The following is a 19,785-nucleotide window of genomic DNA, read 5'->3' on the forward strand; positions in this document are numbered from 1 at the left end:
TTTCATGTAGCACCATGGTCCTGAAAAACATTGTCTCATTTTTACTGTGTACTGTACCAGCAGTTATGGTTGAAATGACAATAAAAAGTGACGACTTAAAGCATTGGAGCCTTTGTGACTGTGGATAATGTGTTCTGGGACCACGAGGGGTTGTGTGTGATGTGCATTCCCAGGAGTTTGAAGCTACTCACAGGTTACACTGCTACACAAAGTTCAGAGTTCAAAGTAAATTTATTATCAAAATATGTGCATGTTACCATATTACCCTGATATTCATTTTCTTGCAGGCGTTTACAGAAAAGTAAAGAAATGAGTGTATGGAAAACCATACATGAACAAAGACTCACAAACAACCAACGTGCAAAAGACACATTGTGCAAATAAGATAATACTGAGAACATGAGTTGTAGAGTTTTTGACAGCCAGTCTGCAGGTTGTGAATCAGTTCAGAGCTATGGCGAGTGAAGTTATCCACACTGTTCAGTTCAGTTTAAGATATGATCTGAACATCTGGCTCATTGCTGCCTAGAAGTAAATTTAGCAAAAGTCCTGAATTAACATCACTACTGAAACGCTAAAGAGCTGAGCAATGTCCTCAAAGGTCAAAGCTCAAAGTAAATTTATTATCAAGGTATGCATTTTAACATAAACTACCTTGAGATTCATTACCTTGTAGGCGCTTATCTGAAAAATAAAGAAATACAACAGGATCTTTGAAGAACCATACATAAAGACTGAAAAACAATGAATGTGCAAAAGAAGACAAACTGCAAATAAAAAAACAATTCTGAGAACATGACTTGAAAGTGAGTCTGCAGGTTCTAGAATCAGTACAGAGTTAAGGTGGGTGAAGTTCAGAGTGTCTACGTTTTCACTGCTGTTAATAGAACCTTTGCTACTACTTGAAGGAGCTGGAAGAACTCGAACAGTTAGGTAGCATGTGTGGAGGTGAACGGACAGCCTTCGCTAAAGCCCATTTCAGCTGGAAAATGTGGAAGATAGAAAAATACAGCACAAGAACTGGCTCCGCCCATGACAAAGAAACTACAAAAGGTTGTAGGCATGGATCAGGGTATCACAGAAACCAGCCTCCCCACTATGGACTCTGACTATACATCTCACTGCCTCAGTAAATTACCTGTATAACCAAAGACCCCACCCACCCCAAACATCCTCTCTTCTCCCCTCTTCCATTGGGCAGAAGGTACAAAAGCCTGAAAGCACACACCACCAGGCTCGAGGAGAGCTTTCACCCGTCATTAGACTCCTGAACCGACATCTTGTGTGATAAGATAGACTCTTAGCTTCACTATCTACCTTATGCTGTTGCACTTGATTCTACATCGTTATTGTTTTACCTCAACAATTTGTGTGGACAGTGTGGAAGACCAGCTTTTCACTGTATCTTGGTACATGTGGCAATTATAAACCAATAACAATGCTGTGATATCTGTGCCTACACATAGTCTGCATCTCTCCATTTCTTGCCTGTTTATGTGTCTGTCGCTGTTGTACGTTCCCAACACCTCCTTTAGCAGTGTGTTGCAGGCACCCACACTGAGTAAAAATACTCTGTGTAAAGAACCCCCTCGTATACATCTTGAGGAAACAGTACATAAACCTTAAAAGAATGCAAATTATTCAAGATTGAGGATTATTTAATGTCATTTCTGGTAATTTTGTATCAAGGAGAACAAAATAATTGTTACTCCGGTTCTGATGTAACACAAAAAACACAATAAGATAAAGAACACAATAATAAGCTCAATAAACATAAATATATAACATAGCTTATAGACGTAGATTGATTGCCTGTCCATAAAGTGACGCTAGGTACAGGAGTGTCTGTGTGTAAGGTGACTGATAGGAAATAATAAAGTAGAGGTGGTGGGAGGTGTGGAGGGGTGGGTTATTGGGGGGAGGTGTTGATCAGCCTTACTGTTTTTGAGTTTCGTGGTCCTGGCATGAGTGCTATGCAGCATCCTCCCTGATGGGAGTGGGACAGACAGTCCATCAACAGGGTTGGGGGGATGGAATCCTTCATGATCCTTGCTCGCCTTGTTTTCTGGCAGCTTTCTGTATACACATCCTTGACAGTGGGTAGGTTGGTGCCAGAGATGGACTGGGCAGTTTTGATCACTCACTCTACAGCCTTCCTGTCTGCCAGTGTAGTTTCCATACTGATCAGTGATACAGATGTATGTAAGCCAGCTCGCTTCAGTCTCCTCGGAAAGTAGAGACCCTGGTGAGGTTTCTTGAGTATCTTCTGGGACCATGAGAGGTTGTAGCGAGATGTGCACACCCAGGAGTTTGAAACTGCTTGCAGTTCCCACTGCTGTGTCACCAATGTTAAGGGGGGTGTGAGCAGTGCAAGTTCTCCTTAAGTCAATAACCATCTCCTTTGTCTTGTTGACATTAAGAGGTTATTTACCTGCTACCAGGTCTTGAGCTCTTCCAACTTCTCTCCGTAGGCTGTCTCATCATTGCTGAAGATGATCTGCACCACTGTCATGTTAGCTTGACAGTGTGATAACTCAGAGTCTGGATGTACTGTATAAAACACACCCTAGTTTTTTTTCCTCTACATATAGTGACCAAATCTTCCTACTGAGGAAGACGATTACTCATTGTAAGAAGACTCTTGTAAATCACTGCTGTAATGCCCACACCCAGGATGTGACGTGAGCGAACTCAAGTTGTAGATAGTTATTATTTCACCATGTTTTAGGGGACTTAGGAAATTGAACTACTTAACTCTCTATCCTATTTCCCCGACGCCTACCAATTCTACAATTTCCTGCTCATTCGTTTCAGTGGATGGAAATTCACAAGCTGCTGATTTGGGAAAGGAAATTCCTGACCCACACGTTCTAACATGCTTAGACAGCTGAAGGATTCTTGCCCTCGCTACACGCAACCATAAAACTGGTGCACACATCACAGGAACTCAGGTTTTCTGGCACTTGGAAATCAGGGTCAAGGAGCGATTTTATCCACCCTATACATTTACATGTATTAGGAATTTGCTGTGGTGTGTTGGCACGACATTCAATGAAAAACAACAACATTCAGCAATTATAAAGAATTATATTAAAAAGTTAGAGGTTAAAGTACGGATATGGAATAAAATGTGCATAGATACATAAAGACCAGCATATATTAATAATGTAAACATTATTATAAAAAGTGGTTTTAAGTGCTTACAGTGCTATGCACTGACTGTGGTAATAGAGGGGGCTATAACTAAAATGGTTGATCAAGTTAACTGCCTGGTGGTGGGGTGAAATGAAACTTTTAAGATGGTGTAAAGTTTTATTTTAATAGCCCTACAGCACTTTCCAGAAGGCTGGAAAGTGTCTGGGTAGTGTCTGCAATGATTTACCCTGCCGCTTGTTTGTCTTCATACAAGAAGAGTTGATAATAACATCTATAAGCACATTAAGATGATCAATGAAATGGAATATTTTAATATGGCATGTCCCCTTTCAACCTCACTATTTTTTAAATCGATGCACCATAGAAAGTATCCTATTCAGATTCATTTAAAAAACTCGGTGTGGCAACTGCTCTGTCTGTGACTGCAAGAAACTGCAGAGTTATGGACACAGCTCAGCATTTTGCAGAAACCATGGACTCTGGCTAAATTCTTGTTACCTTGGTACAGCAGCCAGCGTAATCAAAGAGCCCACCCACGTTGGACATTCTCTCTTCTCCCTCCACTCATTGGATAGAAGATACAAAAGCTTGAAAGGACACATCACCAGGCTCAAAGACAGTTTCTATCCTGCTGTTTTAAAGATCATTGGATAGACCTCTAGTATGATATAATGGATTTTTAATCTCACAATCTACATTTTATGACCTTGCACTTTCCCTGAAACTGTAACACTTGATTTTGCATTCCATTACTCTTTTCCCTTGTATTACCCCAACAAACTTCATAATGAAATTATCTATGGAACTCAATGCCACAGACGACAATGTTGGTCAAATTATTGGGTATATTTAAAGTCGATGTTGATACAGTCTTGATTGGCAAGAGTCTCAAAGGTTACAGAGAGAATGGGGCTGAGAGGAATAATATATGTATCAGCCATGATTGAGTGTTGCCATCTTTGGGCACTGCAGGGTCAACCTGGAAATCCTAGCATGTCACAGGATTGGCATCCTTAACCGCCTTCCACTATTGGAAAATCAAATATAAAAGGACAGTAGACTGCTAAAGGTAAGACCCTTAACAGTGTTGATGTACAGGGGGATCCTGGGGGCTAAGTTCATAGCTCTCTGAAAGTGACTGTACAGATTGACAGGTTAGTAAAGGTGTTGTATAGCATACTCACCATTTTTAGTCAAAATATTGAGTTTAAGAGTCAGTACATTGCAGCTTTCTAAAGCTCTACTTAGGCCACATTGGGAGTTCTGCACTCAATTCTGGTCACCCTATTATTAGAAGAATATGGAGGCTTTGGAAAGGCTGCAGAACAGCTTCATCAGGAATCTGCCTGGATCAGAGCACAAGGGTTGGGCCTCTTATCTAAAAAAGGATGTGCATTAGAGAAGGTCCAGAGGAGGTTCATGAGAATGATCCTAGGGATTGACAGGGTTGATGTACGAGGAGTGTTTGATGGCTCTGGGCCTATACTTGCTGGAGTTTAGAAGAACGAAAGGCCTAGATAGAATGTATGTGGAGAGATTGTTTCCTATAGTGGGGGAATCTAGGACCAGAGGGCATTGCCTCAGAATAAAAGGATGTCCCCTTAGAACAGAGATGAGGAGGAATTTCTTTAGCCAGAGGGTGGTGAATCTGTGGAATTCATTGCTGCAGACAGCTGTGGAGGCCAAGTCACTGGGTATATTTAAAGCAGAGATTGATAGGATCTTGCTTATAAGGGGATCAGCGGCTATGGGGAGAAGGCAGGAGAATGGGGTTGAGAGGGATAATAAATTAGCCAGGATGGAATGGCGGGGCAGACTTGATGGGTCTACTCCTATGTCTTATAGCCTAAAGTTATGAGAAGCATCAATAAAATAGACAGCTGGTATTTTTCCCCCCAGGGTCTAATTACTAGAGGGCATAAATTTAAGCGGAGATGAGGCAAGTTTAAAGGAGATTTATAAGACAAGTTTCTTATACACACAGTTGATGGCAGCTAAAAATGGGAATAAAAGATATGGATAATCTAGAAACTAGTTTAGTTAGGCATTAAATTATTAATTAGTTCAGCAGAACATCGTGGCCAAAGGACCTCTTTCTGTGAGGTCACTTGCCCTTGCTCTCCCCCACCCACTGCAATCATTTGACCACATGGATCTTGTACAGTCCACGCCCTGACTCTTTGACTTCCCTCCAGCTCCACCCCCATCATGATTTGCAGAGGTCCCTGATGCAAGCCTAAGTTTCCACCCACTCTTCCCCACATCACTTACCTCATTCTTGACTGGATACTCAATGCTATTACCAACTTAAGGTATGGCCTCTGAACACAGCCACACAGCCCACGTACTGTAAATTCCCCATGCACACACTCCAACCCCATCAACCTTGACCTACAGCCATCAAAACTTGTCACTGCCTTCCCTACAAAACTCAACCACACAACTGCCTACTGTACAGCATCTTTTTAACTAAGAGATGCAAGACCTTGTTTGGTTAACTTGGGTGTAGCTATGATTCACTGTAATGTTTTCCAATGCCCTTTCTGACTTAAGACCTGACATTGCAACAGTAGTGGTTTCCAATTGAAATATTACTGATGAATGTAATCTATGTTGGTGGCAACAACCAGAATCGGGTCTAATACCACTGGCATATGCCGTGAAATTTATTGTTTTGCAGCAGCAGTAAATCACAATACATAATAATAAAGACACTAAATAAGTAATGCAAAAAGAGACCAAAAAAAAAGTGAGGTGGTGTTCATAGGTTCATTGTCCATTCAGAAATCTGGTGGCAGAGGGGAAGAAGCTGTTCCAGAAACGTTGAGTGTGTGTCTTCAGGCTCCTATACCTCATCCTTAATGGTAGCAACGAGAAGAGGGCATGTCCTGGGTGATGGCAGTCTTTCATGATATATGCCGCCTTTCTGTGGCATCGCCTTTTGAAGGTGTCCTCGATGCTGGGGAAGCTAGTGCTCACGATGGAGATGGTTCAGTTTACAACTTTCTGCAGCTGTTTACAATCCTGTGCAGTCGCCCCTCTATACCAGACAGAGGTGCAACCAATTAGAAGGCTCTCCATAGTATTGCAAGAGTCTTTGGTGACATACCATGTCTTCACAAACTCCCAACTGCTGTGCCTTCTTTGTAATTGTATCAATATGTTGAGCTCAGGATAGATCTTCAAAGTGGTTGACACCTAGGAACTTGAAACTGCTCACCCCTCGATGAGGACTGGTGTGTGTTCACTCAACTTAACCTTCCTGATGTCCACAATCAATTCCTTTGTCTTACTGACATTGAGTGCAAGGTTGTTGTTGTTGCAACACCACTCAATCAGCTGATTGATCTCAGCCTCCTCCTCGTCAGCATCTGAAATTCTGCCAATAATAGTTGTGTCATTGGCAAATTTATAGATGTGGTTGTCAGTGGTTGTGTTTATGAAGAACATGATTACAATTTTGCTGCCAGGGTGAAGTCATTTATGTCATTAACACTGATGAGAATGGACTACTGTACTACAGGATGTGATAGGAAGCTACTGAAACTTGCCAAATGAGGAGTTTTCAACTTTGAAGAATTTTCATCTCATCATCATGCCCAAAATACTTTAAAACCAATAAAACGTGCAGTTAAATTTTTAATATAGAAATTAGGAAACCAATTAGTTCTTCATTGCTTGGCAATGGAATAATTAACAAATAATCTAAACACAAGTGTTTCTGCAGATGCTGGAAATTCAGAGCAACACACACACATAATGCTGTAGGAACACAGGAGGTCAGGTAGCATCTGTGGAGGGGAATAAACAAAGTTTCAGGCAGAGACTCTTCATCAGGACTCTACCTGAAAGGTCGATGTTTACTGCTTTCCATAGATGCTGCCTAACCTGATGAGTTCCTCCAGCATTTTGTTTGTGTAACAGATAACATTTTGTTTTTGCCATGGGATAACAGATGCCAAGAGCACTGGCAATAACTTCACCTGGTCTACCTTGAACGATGCCACGAGGTCCTTAATTCCAACCTGAGACAGCAGATAGGATCCGGTCTAACGTCTCATCTGAAGGATATCCTACAGTGCTGCACTGAAATGCTGGCCTGGCTCTGATGCATAGAAGGTGTTAGGAACGCAACACATTTAAACTCTAGAGTACAAAATTATAATGTGCATTTCAGCTAATTAGTCTGACCAATTAACATCAATTGAAATATCAGTGAAAACATTCCTTAAAAATTCTGCTTCCATGTAAATGTATTTCATGATAATTTTTTTTATTAAAAAGTTGTTTTAAAATAAGTGTTTTACAGAACACTATTAGCTTATGATACTTAATAAAAAAACTTCCTTTAATCTGAATCTTACAAATGAATCTATAAAACTTTAAAGTGAGTTTTTCAAGTAGTTTTGTAGAAACGTGGAAAATTAGTCACGTTCAGATGCACTTTCTTCTTGATTACATGCATCTGAATATATAGTCTTGTAAGTGCCATATCTTGCAATGTATAACGATGTATTCTCCATAATAAGGAGTTGACCTGCATTGGAAAGGAAATCCCATGATTGAGAAGCACTCAAGTGTTCCACTCACTCCACGTATACTGTGGAAATCAAATGTTTGGAAGCATTACGCAGGAGAGGATAATTCAAGAGCATAGAGATTTGGTAGAAGCTGTTTTAAGGTTTCAGTGCAAGGACTCAGTCATATCCAAGTGGAGCCCACACTCTGTAAGTAAGGAAAGGCTTGATGTTGAAGCATTGTTTTCAATAGAAAGCCATATTTAAATACAGGAGGCTCAAAGTCCAAATCTCTTGAGGTTTTTCACTTTACTAGGGTGGTCTTTCTTGCAGCGTAGTGCTTTGGTTATCCAGGCACTCCTGTAGCTTATCTTCAGTTAATGTTAAACGCTGCTCTAAGATCGACACAGTCTGGAAACAAAGAGCAATAATTAATTATTTGTACATTTCAGAGCAGGACAGGTACAGATGATAGGGTATTGTCTACTTGGGAGGGGCTTGGAAGTTCTATCATCTCATCTTAGAGAAAAATTATTCAGAGATCCTTAAGTGTTTGGATAAACAGAAACGCAAAATCATTAGATTAGATAAGCTTTATCAAGATAGACACTGAAATGCATTGTTTGCCTTAACTACCAACACAATCCAAAAATTGTGCTGGGGGCAACCTGCAGGCATCACCATGCTTCTGGCGTCGACGTAGCATGGCCACAATTTACTAATCCTAACCCACATGCCTTTGGAATGTGGGAGGAAACCGGAGCACCTGCAGGAAACCCAGATGGCCATGGGGAGAGCAGACAAACTCCTTACAGACAGCGGCAGGAACTGAACTCTGATCGCAATTATTTATTTATTGAATCAGAATCAAGTTTATTATCACCGGCATGTGACGTGAAATTTGTTAACTTAGCAGTTCAATGCAATACATAATCAAGCAGAGAGAAAAAAGTAAGTAACTATAATAATAATAAATAAGTAAATCAATTATGTATATTGAATAGATTTTTTAAAATGTGCAAAAACAGAAATACTGTAAATTTTTAAAAACTGAGCTAGTGCCCAAAGATTCAATGTCCATTTAGGAATCGGATGGCAGAGGGGAAGAAGCTGTTCCTGAATTGCGGAGTGTGTGCCTTCAGGCTTCTGTACCTCCTACATGATGGTAACAGTGAGAAAAGGGCATGCCCTGGGTCCTGGAGGTCCTTAATAATGGACACTGCCTTTCTGAGACACCGCTCCCTAAAGATGTACTGGGTATTCTGTACGCTAGTACCTAAGATGGAGCTGACTAGATGTACAACCTTCTGTAGCTTCTTTCAGACCCGTGCAGTAGCCCCTCCATACCAGACAGTGATGCAGCCTGTCAGAATGCTCTCCATGATACAACTATAGAAGTTTTCGATTGTATTTATTGACATGCCAAATCCCTTCAAGCCCCTAATAAAAGTATAGCTGCAGTCTTGCCTTCTTTATAACTACATCGATATGATGGGACCAGGTTAGATCCTCAGAGATCTTGACACCCAGGAAATTGAAACTGCTCACTCTCTCCACTTCTGATCCCTCTATGAGGATTGGTATGTGTTCCCTTGTCTTACCCTTCCTGAAGTCCACAATCAGCTCTTTCGTCTTACTGACGTTGAGTACCAGGTTGTTGCTGCGGCACCACTTCACTAGTTGGCATACATCCCTCATGTACGCCCTCTCGTCACTGCTTGAGATTCTACCAACAATGGTTGTATCATCAGCAAATTTATTGAAATACAGTGGTGAGCAGGTCCTTCCAGCCCTTCAAGCTGTGTCACCCAGCAATCCCCGATTTAACCCTAACTTAATCACAGGACAACTTACAATGACCAATTAAGGTACTAACCACTATGTCTTTACTGGCGCTGTAAAGCATTATGCTAACCACTATGTTACTATGCTGCAGCATCAGCATACAAATGGAACTTTCCCAACTGGAATTTCATATTATTTTAGTCCAATTATTGAAATAAGTTGTCTTCAGGGATCAGGAAATTTAAATTCAAACCAGATTTATCAAATGAAAGTTACTGCCTTTAAAATTTTACTAGATTATATAGACAAGTTTTGAGAGGGCAAGAATTATATAGTATAATGAGCACTTGAAAAGCTTGCATGCATTGTAACTTCACAGACACATCAGTAAGCAGCAGGGCACACCTAGATTTGATTTCACAATGATCTTTACCACCAATCTCCCAATTATCAGAGTTCACAGAAACTGCTGTTTCAAGCTCAACCAGCCAGATATTACTCATTTATCTTTCCAATTTCTATTTATTGGATAGTAGATGTCAGTGCAGACTTGGTGGGCACGAGGACCTGTTTCTATGCTGTACCTCTCTTTATGATGCATTCATCACCCTACCCATACTTAGACAAGATGGGCCGAAAGGCCCGTTTCCGTGCTGTAGTGTTCTATGACTTCATCAAACTGTGCAATGTCCTCCAGTTTACAATAGTCGTCATCTTTTTCTGTGACCTCTGACCTCTAACTCTTCAACTGAGTACAAGTTGCTTTGACTGTACTTTCTGTTTCAACTTATCACCTCACTTTTGTTTCTGGTAAGCGTTCTAACCACAGCATCCAGCCCTCCAACCCAAAACTCAATACAAGTTTTTTAAAAAAAAACAACTTCCCCTGGTGAAAGTATCGTGAATACTTCCTCCATAAATGCTTGTTATAGTCACTGGAAATAGAGGTTTGTCACAAAGGTTTCCATTTTACCCAAGTGATTGAATCAGGCAGTTATTGAAAACCAGGAATCTTGAGGTTGGAAGGTAAAAATCTGAGAATTGCTCACAATTGGCAGTTTGATTGGAGCAATGCTTTAATTAGCAGTGCTATAAAGTACAGCAATCACTGGCCAGACACGTTGTTCATCTCAGTACTATTCCATTGGTTTGTTTGAACTGCATGATGTGGAAATCATAGCTTAGCTGCTTCTTAATGGCATGAACCAATAACTTTGAAGGGAAATTTGGCAAGCCACAGTATTGTGCTTTCAGCAGTAGTTGTGACTATCAGCAATGGAGAAATATACTCTGCCACATTATAGTCCTAGACAGATGTTGAAGTCAAGGCAGTCCAAGTACAATCACCTACTTTGTCTTCATAACAGGTAAGTTTCAATCAGTAGCAAAGGATGTCATTGAACCTTAGACTACCACACCCATGTGTCTTGGCTCTTCGATGAAGCTAATTCTTCCCACTCTTCTCTTCTTCCTTATCAGCCCCATAAATAAATATTCGGAGGGAGAGAATGTAATTTATAACACGAAGTTCTGGGCGAGTTCAGCGTCTATGGAGGGGAACAAACAGTCGATGTTTCAGGCCGAGACCCTTCATCAGGACCGGAAAGGAAGGTGGAAGATGCCAGAATAAGATAGGGGTGGTGGTGGGGAATGAGCACAAACTGGTAGGTAATGAAGATTTCCAGCATCTGCGGGATGCAGCTCTCTTATTTATGTAAATCACAAATAAAAGTTATGATTGAACTGCTTTCACTGCCCTTTCAGTGTGTTTGTCTTGCTGTACAAAAGGGAATGTTTGCTTATGTTGGCTCTGGCTCGTTTATGAATAGTATTCATCCTAGCTGATGTCTAAACTTGCTGTCACTTGGAACGAGAAACAGTTTCTCTCCTCCTACTCATCAGAACCATTCATGATGTTTAAACCCAAATCTGGTCTTGTTCTGGTTCAAGAGTGACTCAAGTTTCTCATTCAATCTTGGTCTGCCTTAGATTAATCTCTTTAACATCCTTTCCAAACTGAATTAGTGATTCATATTTCATCCGAATGAAAAATCCACTGTATTCTATGGCCTTCATCTACACTTCTTATTGCCTTTGTAAATCAACGTAATCCAAGACTCCACACACCTTGGACGTTCACTCCTCTCCCCCCCATCCCATTGGACAGAAGTTACAGAAGTCCGAATGTACCCGTATGACCAGGACAAGGGATAACTTCTATCCTTCTGTTATACAACTACTGACTAGTCCCCTAGTATGATAAGGTAGACTCTTGGCCTCACAATCTACCTCAGTATGGTCTTGCACTTTACCTGCACTGCACTTTCTTTGTAAAAATTATTCTGCATTCTGTATTGTTTTCCCCTGCCATCCCTGATACATGTGACAATAATAAACAAACTTAAAATTTAATTTGCCTATTTCCCTTGAATTATAATGCTGACATTCTACTTTGACTTAGTAGCATCCTGTGTGCCTGCTGCTGTTTCTCCTATCTATTTTGATCTTTTACATCTCCAAGTTATACTTTAAGGAACAAAAAATAGAATTCTGGAAAAACTCAGTGGCCCAGTGAGCATTTGTGTAGGGAAAAAGTGCAAGTTGACATTTTAGATTGAGATTCTGCATCAGGACTTAAAGAGGGAAAGTTGTGAGTTTGTAGCAGTAGGGGAGTGGGATAGAGGCTGGTAGGTGGGACCAGATGGGGAGAGAACAATGGGAAGATGCAACATGATGGGGCAAATGGGAAGACTGAACCAAGAGAGGAAAAACTAGGTAGATAATTGAGTGCATATGGGAGGAGAGCATAAGGATGTGGTTACCTCAAATTAGAAAATTCAGAGCTCATACTGTTCCATTGTGAGCTCCCAAAGTGGACATGAAATACTGGTTTTCCAACTTGTTTTGGTCACTCTGAAGCAACTGAGAAGGCTGCGGACAGACAAGTCAACGTGGGAGTGGAGAGGAAAGTTAAAATGACATTGTAGTTCAGTGGTTAGCATATCCCTATTACCGTACATAGTTAGAGACCAGGGTTCAATTCCTGCTGCTGTCCATAAGGAGTTTGTACATTCTCCTCGTGACCACGTGGGTTTCCTCTGGGTGTTCTGATTTCCTCCCACATCCCAAAGTAATACAAGTTAGAGTTAGTAAGTTGTGGGTACGCCATGTTGGCACCAAAAAAACATGGTAACACTTACGTGCTGGCCCCAGCACATCCTCGGACTGTGTTGGCCGCTGATGCAACAGACACATTCCCTGCATGTTTTGATGTACATGTGACAAATAATGGTAATCTTTAAAATCTTTAATATTTGACATATAACCAGAAGGATGAGATGGCAGTCACTGACAGAGTGCAGGTGAATTGAAATGTAAACCAGGAGACAGGTTTTCTAGAGCTTAAATAAATAAGAATGATTTCTCCTCATACCTGCCTTGTATCCTTTGTCCATCATTTACAATACGCTCTGAAATCACTTGCTAATGAGAACATTTATACTCTATTTATCATATTGATAGTGTACGATCTTGTACACTTCTATCATAATGGACACAATACTCTAGTTGTGGCTGAACAGATTCAGCTTAATTTCTCTGGATTTGTACTGTGTCCCTGATTACAACCTGCGCCTCAGGATTTTGTATGCTTTACTAAACACATCTTTGATGGGACTGTGAAAATACATCAATAATGTAATATAAACAAAATGCTGGAGGAACACAGCAGGTCAGGCAGCATTTATAGAGGGAAATAAACAGTCAATGTTTTAAATCAAGACTTCATCAGGACTTGGCCTGAAACACTGAATACAGTGTTTCTTTCCATAGATGCTGCCTGACCAGCTGAGTTCCTCCAGTATTTTGTATGTGTAATTCTAGATTTTCAGCATCTGCAGAATCTCTCATGTTTACGTCAATAATGTGCAATGGTACAACAGAAGCAGGAAACCAGACACTGGAAATTTCACAATGACATTTTCAAACATGTGCAAAATTAGAATGTGGTTATTTGTGCTCATTCTCAACCCTGAGGGTCTGCCCAAGAGGTTTGCAGATACAAAATAGAATCTCCCTTTCCTGTTGCATTTCTTGGTGAACAGTTGATCTGCTGCCAATTTTCCGCTGATCTAGAAACCAACTAGTAAACATCCAGATTATCATTCAGAATTTGTAATACATACTGAAAAAGTTACATGAAAACTTACTGGTGGGCCAAATCGTCTTTTGATCTTGGCCTATTTTGTTAGAACTGTAATATTTTCAATTAAAATCACACCATAGTAACTAATGCTGAGAGAATAATTGTATTGCATGAAGTTAACAATCTATTTTAGCCCTAGAATTACTCCTTTCAGTAACTGACTGTAAGTGCTGTTAGAGAGACAGAGACCGCTGAAACAGCTCACCCATTTTTACTCTAATGCTACCCTATCTCACTTTAATATTGTCACATCCCCATAATTGTATAGAAAGATACAAGACCATTCAGTCCATTGAGTCTGCTTTGCTATTCTCCTGCCTTCTCTTCAATAACCTTTGATGCCTTTACTAATCAAGAACTGATCAACCTCTTCTTTATATATACCCAAAAACTTGAGTCCACAGCCATCTGTGACAATGAATTCCACAGATTCACCATCCTCTGGCTAAAGAAGTTTCTCTTTTGTTCTAGAGGGACGTCCTTCTATTCTGAGGCTGTGCCTTTTAGTCCTAGAATCCCCCACAATTGGAAACATCCTCTGTACAACCACTCTATCTAAGGCCTTTCAATATCAATGAGTTTTCACTGAGAGCCCACCCACTCCAGAGTTTATTAGTCCCAAAGTCCATTGCCCCAATCTGAAAGAGCCAATTCTCTTTCCTTGCCTTCAACTTCAGCTTTTAAAATTAAAATATTTTGAAATCCACTTTCTTTACGATTCTTGTGATGGAATTTCTTCTCCTAAGCTTCTTTTGGAAAAGTACTAGAGAAATTGGAGACTATACCAGGTTTGCTTCTCACATGCTGAGTATTTCCAGCACAAACACAAGAAAATCTGCAGATGCTGGAAATCCAAAGCAACACACACACAAAATGCTGGAGGAACTCAGCAGGCCATACAGCATCTATGGAAAAAAGTTAACAGTCTACGTTTCAGGCCAAGATGTTGACTGCTACTCTTTCTCTTAGATGCTGGCTGGCCTACTGAGATCCTCCAGTTTTTTTGTGTGTGTTGGTTTAGTATTTCCAGTACCTTCTGTTTCAGTTCTCCATACCTTTCCCATTTCTTTGGATGATACAGTCCACTTGTACAGATTAACAATGTAATGTACACAGACTCATTAAAACAATTTATGATTTATAAAACATTAAATTTCTGTTAAATAAATATAGACTGGAAGATTGGGACAATTCCTAGACTTTACTTCATATAGCAATACTTCAAGGACTAAATAAGCAAGTAAATCTCCTTTTATTGTCTTTTTTTTAATCAATAAAACCCTGGCAGTTGATAATTATACTGTATTGTTACACATTCTTTCTATTTATCTTAACTTACCATCCTGAAGTAAATTTAATTAGCAATGGTAATGTGCTAGATATCATTTAGCTTTACAGATCTGTAGCTACCACTGAAGTAACAGCCTTGCTAATTATCAGCTTTTTAGATGTAATAAGAAATTCCTAAAGGAAACTTCCTCACCAATTATCAAGTCTTTAAGCATGAAATAAACCACCCACTTCATTCCCTAATCAGACTCTGGGAACCTCTTCCACATAGTCTGATTTATCAGTGCTAGATTAATCAATAGACCCCCACCTCCCCGATTTGCAAATTTCTTAGGACATAAGACATAGGAGCAGAACCAGGCCATTTGGCCCATTGTTTCTGCTCTGCCACTCCATCATGGCCGATTTATTTTCCCTTTCAACCCATGCTCTTACCTTAACCTTTCTCCCCGTAACCTTTCACACCCTTACCAATCAAAATGGGTGTCAGGGTGGAGATACGTCTCTACCAAAGGAGGTGTATGATGCTCCCTCCCTCCCTCCACTAGCCTGCAGGTCACCCTGATTAGCCCCCCCCCCCCACCCCAAATCAGGGTCACGTGAAGCCATGGGAGCAGGTGGTGAATGGTCATCTGAGCAGCTGGTGCATATCTCATGTCCTGGTTCTGTGACCTAACGTCAGGCACACAGTCTCTGATAATGGCTGGAGTCACCAGTCTTGTAAAGGCACTGCCCAGAAGGAGGAAATGACAAACCACTTTTGCAGAAAAGAATGCCAGGAACAATCATGATCATAGATAGAGAAAATAATAAAACAATAGTGCGAAGGGGGTGTTCCCCACATGCAAAGACAGATGGAAGACCATGAATGCCCATGTCATATGGCATGGCACATAATGATGATGACTAATTAAGAACCTAACAAACTATCTTGATCAATATTTGGAGCAAAAAAATTCTGTTGCTGGAAATCTGAAATGAAAACAAGCGAGAAAGCATCCATGGAGAGAAAAACAGAGTCAATGTCAAGGTCCCACAGCCAGAGCTGGAAAATGTGAGAAGACACTTGTGTCAGAGAGGGATGGGTTGGGGTGAAGAGAACAGAGGATATGCCTTGAGCCAAACAGCCAAGATCTCAATTATTTTTAAAAATGGCACTTGGAAGAAAGAATAAAATGAAATCAAAATGCATGTCATCCTTTGAGATGGATTTAAAAAATGTGTGGTTACTTGAAATTATTAAATTCAGTATCAAGACTGCAGGACTGCAATACGCCCAGAATGAAAATAAGCTGCTCCTGGAGACCAAAGACAGAGAGATCAGAATGGGAAGGGTAGAGACTGGAAGCTTTGACCACCATTTCAGAATGCACGGAGATCAACTACAGTGTGATTGATTTATTTAATGTATAGGAGACCATATTGTGAACAATGGATGCAGTACAATAAATTGGAAGAAACGCAAGTGGATTGCTGCCTCACCTGGCACAGTTATTTGCCTCTCGATGGCATGGAGGTGGTAAAAGGTCAGATGCTGTATCAGTCAAGAGGCAGTGGGAGAGTGCTATGAGAAAAGGTGCACATCATGGTCAGTGGCTGTCAGTGCAGGATTCACAAGTACTCCTGCTCTTTGGCGAAGTTGAAGACAAATCAAAGTTAAAGACAAAACAGATAATGGCTGTTGGTTAGACATGGTCCACCAACTTCCTCATTCAATGAGCCATCCTCCACAATGTCAAATCCATCCCCAGCTCTTCTCCTTCACAATGCCAAGGGGACTGTTGCCTCAGACTCCCAGCTTTGATCCACTGCTTTTACCAACCATGCCCCTTCTCATACCACTGCAGTTGATGCAACACCTACCCTTTTTCCTCTTCCTTCCTCACCATCCAGAGATCCAATTCCTGCAGGTGAAGCAGTAATTTGCCTGCACTTCTTCCAATCTAGTGAACTACATTTAGTGTTATTGGCCTCCTCTACAGTGGGAGAGTGCTTTGAATAGCACCTCTATTCAGTCTGCAAGGATGACTCTGAACTTCTGTCTGCAGCATACTGTTAAATTCAATAAATAATTTACTTTAACAATGGCAATGTAAAGCATTGCACTAACTGCAATGCTACCCTACCGTTTGTACTGTTCCATACTGTTAAATTCAATAAATACATTTAACTATCTCAATTAACCACCTATTCATTGATGTACTTGTCTTGTTGTGTCAATGATTTTTTTTCTCTCTTCTGTCCTCAAGTACTTTTTTAAAAAAGTAATAGTGACATTACTTAGGCCTGTACTGCCATTCTGAAACAACACACAAAACATTGGAGGAGCTCTGCTGGTCAAGCAAAATCAATGGAGAGAAATGGATATCGGATGTTTCGGGTCAAGACCCTTCATGTGGATTGAAAGACAGAGGGGAAATATCTTGTACAGAGGTAATGGAAAGGGGTGGACCAAAGCTGTACATTGATTGGCAGATGGAGAAGCAAGAGTGGGAGGAGCGTCAGATGCAGGGATGTGATAGATGGAAGTGACAAAGGAATGAGGATAATGGAATATGATAGGAGCAGAGGGTGGAGAATAGGATAATGGGAAGGTAATAGAGAGGGGAGAGGGTGATGGGCAGATTAGGTGAAGGAAGGATAAGAGACATGGCGATGGAGGCCAGGTGGATCTATTTACTGATATACTCCTTGTTTACTCGAGCTTCCTTACTTCTCCAACTTAAGCACATTTTATTTTCTCACTTTTCCAGTTCAGACAAAGGATCCTGGACCTGAACGGTTGGCCACCACCCACACCCCCCATGGAAATGGCTCGACTGAGTGTTTGTAATTTTTGTTTTTTTGTGTTTCTTGTGCCTCCATGCATCCTCCATTTGTTGCTGAATCTATCCCGAGGTATAAAGCAGCCAGGGAGAAATTAAGTCTGAAATTATTGGATTCCTACTTCCTTCTCTCAAAGTCCCCTTCTGAGTTCCTCAACAACTTCACCGAGTTTACTCCTGAAGTATACCCATGGATCAGGGATCAACTTTATTTGCCATATATATGTATTCAAAATTTGTTGTGGTGTGTTGGTCAGGGTGAAACATGCAACAAAAGACAAAAGCATTCAAATATTAAAAAGAATAAAGAATTATATGAAATGGAGGTTAAAAGGATTAAAGTGGTTAAACTATCTGTCAGATCTTTTACAATTCCACTGTGTGCAATATAACAATCTGCTAAAATGGGTTACATTTAATGTTAAAAGAATTTTCACTCATTTGTTGGTACAAAAGGGAAACAGTTGTCCTTTGTAGCAGTAGGTTTAATCAAGCAGACCCAAATTGACAACGTTTTTCATTCAAAAATGTTCCTTGCTGACAGCGTAATTGCAAACATCCTGGAAATCAGACTTCCCACATAATGGCAAATCAGGAGGGTAACCTGGAGGTCATGGTACTGGAACAGGAAGGCAGAGTTCAAATTCCAACACAGTAATTTGCAAAATTACTGAATTGTGGACTGGTACCAGAGAACTGTGATAAACTTTACCAATTCTGGTTTATCATTTATGCCTTTTGGGAGAACTCTAAAGCCATATCCTTGAAGAACCACCATCATCATCCCTATCCCTGTTCTTAGAACATGAAAGGGAATTACACCACAGAGTGGTGAGGTGGTCGGCACACTGTTAGTTCCCATTCCCCCTTGTCCATTATTGCTTCAGCTGTTTGTCTACATTCTTTGAATTCCCTTCCTTCGTCCTTCCTTCCAGATTAGCATCACAATCCTGATTAAGGTCCCACTGTTCAACTGTATGTTTGCCTTCAGTTTCTTCTTTCTCCTCCTATGACATTGGATTGGTTGGCATCATTCAATGTTTGTAGTGAGATGCTGAAGATGTTCTATAGGTCAGTTGTGGAGAGCGCCCTCTTCTTTGTGGTGGCGTGTTGGGGAGGCAGCATTAAGAAGAGGGACGCCTCACGTCTTAATAAACTGGTAAGGAAGGCGGGCTCTGTCGTGGGCAAAGAACTGGAGAGTATAACATCGGTAGCAGAGCGAAGGGCGCTGAGTAGGCTACGGTCAATTATGGAAAACCCTGAACATCCTCTACATAGCACCATCCAGAGACAGAGAAGCAGTTTCAGCGACAGGTTGCTATCGATGCAATGCTCCTCAGACAGGATGAAGAGATCAATACTCTCCAATGCCATTCGGCTTTACAATTCAACCGCCAGGAGTAAGATATGTTAAAGTGCCGGGGTTAGGACTCAATGTATTTAAGTAAACTACTTAAGAACTTTTTAAAAGCTATTATTAATGCTTTTTGAGAGGGTGATTTTAGATGCATATCATATTTTTACTGAGTTAAGTATTGTATGTAATTAGTTTTGCTACAATAAGTGTATGGGACATTGGAAAAAATGTTGAATTTCCCAATGGGGATGAATAAAGTATCTATCTATCTATCTATCTATTATGTTCTTTCTAAAATCCTTTAAGGCAGGGGTGTCAACCTCATTTTAGGTCACGGGCCGGATTGAGCAAAATGCAGCTTCATGCGGGCCGGATCAGTCGGCCGCGTGCGAACGCAGCTTTCGTTGCCTCCGTTTTTTCAGCCTGCTCTCATGTGTCTCAGTCTCTGCTATAACTACAAAGTGTTTCACTTTACAAATTCCGTTTCTTATGAAGAAGACTGCCGAGCAAGACTGCCGAATAAACACTAAAAACCCTGAAAACCTGGTACCTGAATAAACTCAGCATTAGCCATATCATACGCCATAGGCGCTTCGATTACTGGGGCCAGCTTTAATAGTAATTAGATATTATCTCGCGGGCCAAAGATAA

At 40.7% G+C, this 19,785-nt stretch overlaps 1 protein-coding gene across 2 annotated transcripts in view; it reads right to left on the minus strand.

Annotated features, from left to right (window-relative positions):
* Window positions 1-5,788: 5,788 nt before the first annotated feature.
* Window positions 5,789-19,785, minus strand: part of poc1b (POC1 centriolar protein B) — a 106,270-nt gene continuing 92,273 nt past the window's right edge. For both annotated transcript variants that reach the window (XM_073058836.1, XM_073058835.1), the window contains one exon: window positions 5,789-8,084. In XM_073058836.1, coding sequence (XP_072914937.1) covers window positions 7,986-8,084 — 99 coding nt within the window. In that variant the 3' untranslated portion in view covers window positions 5,789-7,985. The remainder of the gene's footprint in view (window positions 8,085-19,785) is intronic.

This window comes from Hemitrygon akajei, chromosome 10, assembly GCF_048418815.1.
Source record: "Hemitrygon akajei chromosome 10, sHemAka1.3, whole genome shotgun sequence".
In the NCBI taxonomy this organism is placed as follows: domain Eukaryota; kingdom Metazoa; phylum Chordata; class Chondrichthyes; order Myliobatiformes; family Dasyatidae; genus Hemitrygon; species Hemitrygon akajei.